We start from the raw sequence: 2,774 nt of genomic DNA, 5'->3' as shown, positions 1-2,774 counted from the left end.
CTAGCCCTGCCAACCCATGGGTGTGCCAAAACATTGGCACAGGATTCCTCCGCCCGCGACTCGCCCAGAAATTGACGAAAAATTGAACTGAGAAAGCTAGCGTGGTCAGGGCGAGCCAATTTATTGGCACTCATCCAAACAAGCGCCCACGCCTGGTCAACTACCAATTTTTTGGCTGGGCTGCTCTTGGCTCCAATCCAAACACGCCCTATATACCCTTCCGTTCCCTTGGTTGCAAGGATGTGCATGCTCTAGGGCCATCGAATTCGGTGGGCAAGGCTTCGATGCTTAACGGTAACTAGTACGTTCAAAATATAAGACGTTCTTACAGTTTAATTTGACTGAACTGCAAAAACATCTTGTATTTTGAAACGGAGGTCGTGTTTTGCTAGTGACGTTGAGAAACAACATCAACCTAGGTACGAGGGTTGTTTACGTTTGACACTGTCACGTCAGTAAATGAGCATCTCGTGCATCGATAGAGGCAGCAAAAATGAAAGCATTTGTGTTTTCCGCTGCTGAACACAAAAGTGAAAGCAATTGTGAACATATTCAGATTTCAGGCATCAGCGCTCCTCCATCTCCACAAGCACAGGCTTCAGCAATCAACACAACAAGGAGTGGAATCATCCCAGAAACATCAAGCTGCAATGAGGCTGCCATTTTCAGGATAATTCAACCCAGAGCCAGGCTCAGATGAGCCGGTGAACAGTACCGCAATTTAAAAAGAAAAAAAAATCAGAAAATTTCAATTTCTTTTGTGGTGCAAGATGCTCCTGTGCGTGAACTCCGTGCAAAATTTTGTGAAGTTTGGACACTCGAGGAGCTCGTGGCAAAAAAAAATCAGGCGTGAACAGTGCGATTTCAAAAGTTTCTCAAACATCCGAAATTTGTCTCTTTTGCCACGAGCTCCTCGAATGTCCAAACTTCACAAAATTTTGCACGGAGTTCATGCACAGGAGCATCTTGCACCCAAAAAAAATTAGAATTTTATGAACTTCTTTTCCCTTTCAAATCGCGGTACTGTTCACGCCCGGGCTCATCTGAGCCCCAGCACCAAATCGCCGCTCTCCCATTTTCATCGCTAATAACAACTCCAATAGCTCCCTGGTCATCAGTTGCCTTGAACGCAGCATCAACATTCAGTTTAACGGCTCCAGGAACAGGAGGGTGCCATTTACAGTTCATCTTTTGCCTCACTTGATCCATGTTGTTTCTATTTGAATGCAGTAGATCTGCAGCAACATCTCAAGTCCACCTGCATGCAGAGGTTAATTTCATTGGGACTTCGCCCTGGACCCTAGTGGCGACCATTGCGTACTGTCCAACTGGACCACATCTTCCTTTGAGCAGAACGCTGTATCCAGCAGGACTCGACACCAGGTACTACTAGGATGGACTCTTGGCATCTTCATCCTGTGCATCTTGATCTTGACTCCAACCGGTTGACAGCCTCTGTTTCCTCAACTATGAGCTCCATGCCTACTTTGCATTTTGCACACCTTGCAACCAAGTAGTATGGGACTATCTTTTCTGTCTGTACTGGATTAAAGTGAAGCATTGTGATCACCACCGCGGCAGCTGCCCTTAGATGATCTACGACCAGGATCTCACCTTTGCCAAACAGGTTGCTTTCTCCTGCAGTTGCGTTTTGGCAGAAAATATGCCTTCGTGGTCCACATTTTGCACTGCGTCATTTGTTTTCAGCAAGGCTGATTGTTTATATCATCACCAAAAATGAGGAACTACAAACTGATTGCTTCTTAAATCTCTGCCACCACACCACGCAACATCATCACAAGGTACTCCTCGAGATCGTCTTCGAGCAGCGCCCCCTTCCTTTCAGCATTTGCAACAAAATCACCTCAACATAGTCCTCGTCATTACAAATACTGCTGATCACTGAACTCCATGTCTCAACATGTGGAGGCATCCCAAGATCAAGCATCCGACTCATCATCCTAGCAGCCTCCTCTACCTTTCCCACTGTGCAACACCCCTTGATCACCGAATGGAACACCGAAAAATGTGGTACAATCCCTTTACCCACCATATCTTCCAAGTATGTCTCTGCCTTGGCAAACAACCCACTCACGCACAACCCATTCACCACCGCTGCATACGACGCTGCATTCGGTATGCAGCCACTATCCGTCATATCACCAATCACCTTGCAGGCATCCAGTGGCCGCCCCTCACGGCACATTCCGACGATGACGGTGTTGTAGTGCACAATGTCAGGCGAGACCCCGCGGCCTCGCATGAGGCACAGCAATCGGTAGGCCTCACGGAGCTGCTTCTTGCGGCAGAGGGCGTTGAGCACGGTGGTGTACGCCAGAGGATCGGCAGGGATGCCCCTGTGCAGCATTTCGTCGAGCAGGGTAGTGGCAGTGCGGACCTGACCACGGCGGCAGAGCGACTGGGTAAGCATGCGGTAGGTGTGGGCGTCTGGCGACACGTGGAGGGATCGCAGGCGGTGGAAGAGCGAGAGCGACACGGCGAGGTGGCCGGAGCGGGCGGCGGCCTCAATGAGCAGGTTGTGGGAGGCGAGGACGAGCGGCGCTGGGAGGGGGAGGCGGGAGGACACAAGCCGAAGGAGGTGGAGCGCGGAAGGGAAGTAGGCGGCGGTGGAGGAGAGGGCGGAGAGGAGGCGGAGGAGAAGCTGCGGGTGGAGCGACAGGGGGCTGGGGCCGGCGACGAAGAGGGTATTGAAGGTGGACAGGAAAAGGTGGGGCGGGCGGCGGAGGCGGAGGACGGAAAGGAGCAGCGGGAGG

General features: G+C 51.1%; 1 protein-coding gene across 1 annotated transcript; it reads right to left on the bottom strand.

Annotated features, from left to right (window-relative positions):
- Positions 1–479: 479 nt before the first annotated feature.
- LOC119299908 (pentatricopeptide repeat-containing protein At4g01400, mitochondrial-like) lies at positions 480–2,773 on the bottom strand (the record flags this gene model as incomplete). Its single annotated transcript, XM_037577028.1, has 1 exon — positions 480–2,773. A coding segment is annotated over one exon (978 nt), but the record flags the coding sequence as incomplete, so codon positions are not given.
- Position 2,774: the final 1 nt, after the last annotated feature.

Source organism: Triticum dicoccoides, chromosome 5A (genome assembly GCF_002162155.2).
Source record: "Triticum dicoccoides isolate Atlit2015 ecotype Zavitan chromosome 5A, WEW_v2.0, whole genome shotgun sequence".
Classification (NCBI taxonomy): domain Eukaryota; kingdom Viridiplantae; phylum Streptophyta; class Magnoliopsida; order Poales; family Poaceae; genus Triticum; species Triticum dicoccoides.
The sequence above is the reverse complement of the archived record's forward strand: the minus strand, read 5'-3'. Positions and strand labels throughout refer to the sequence as shown.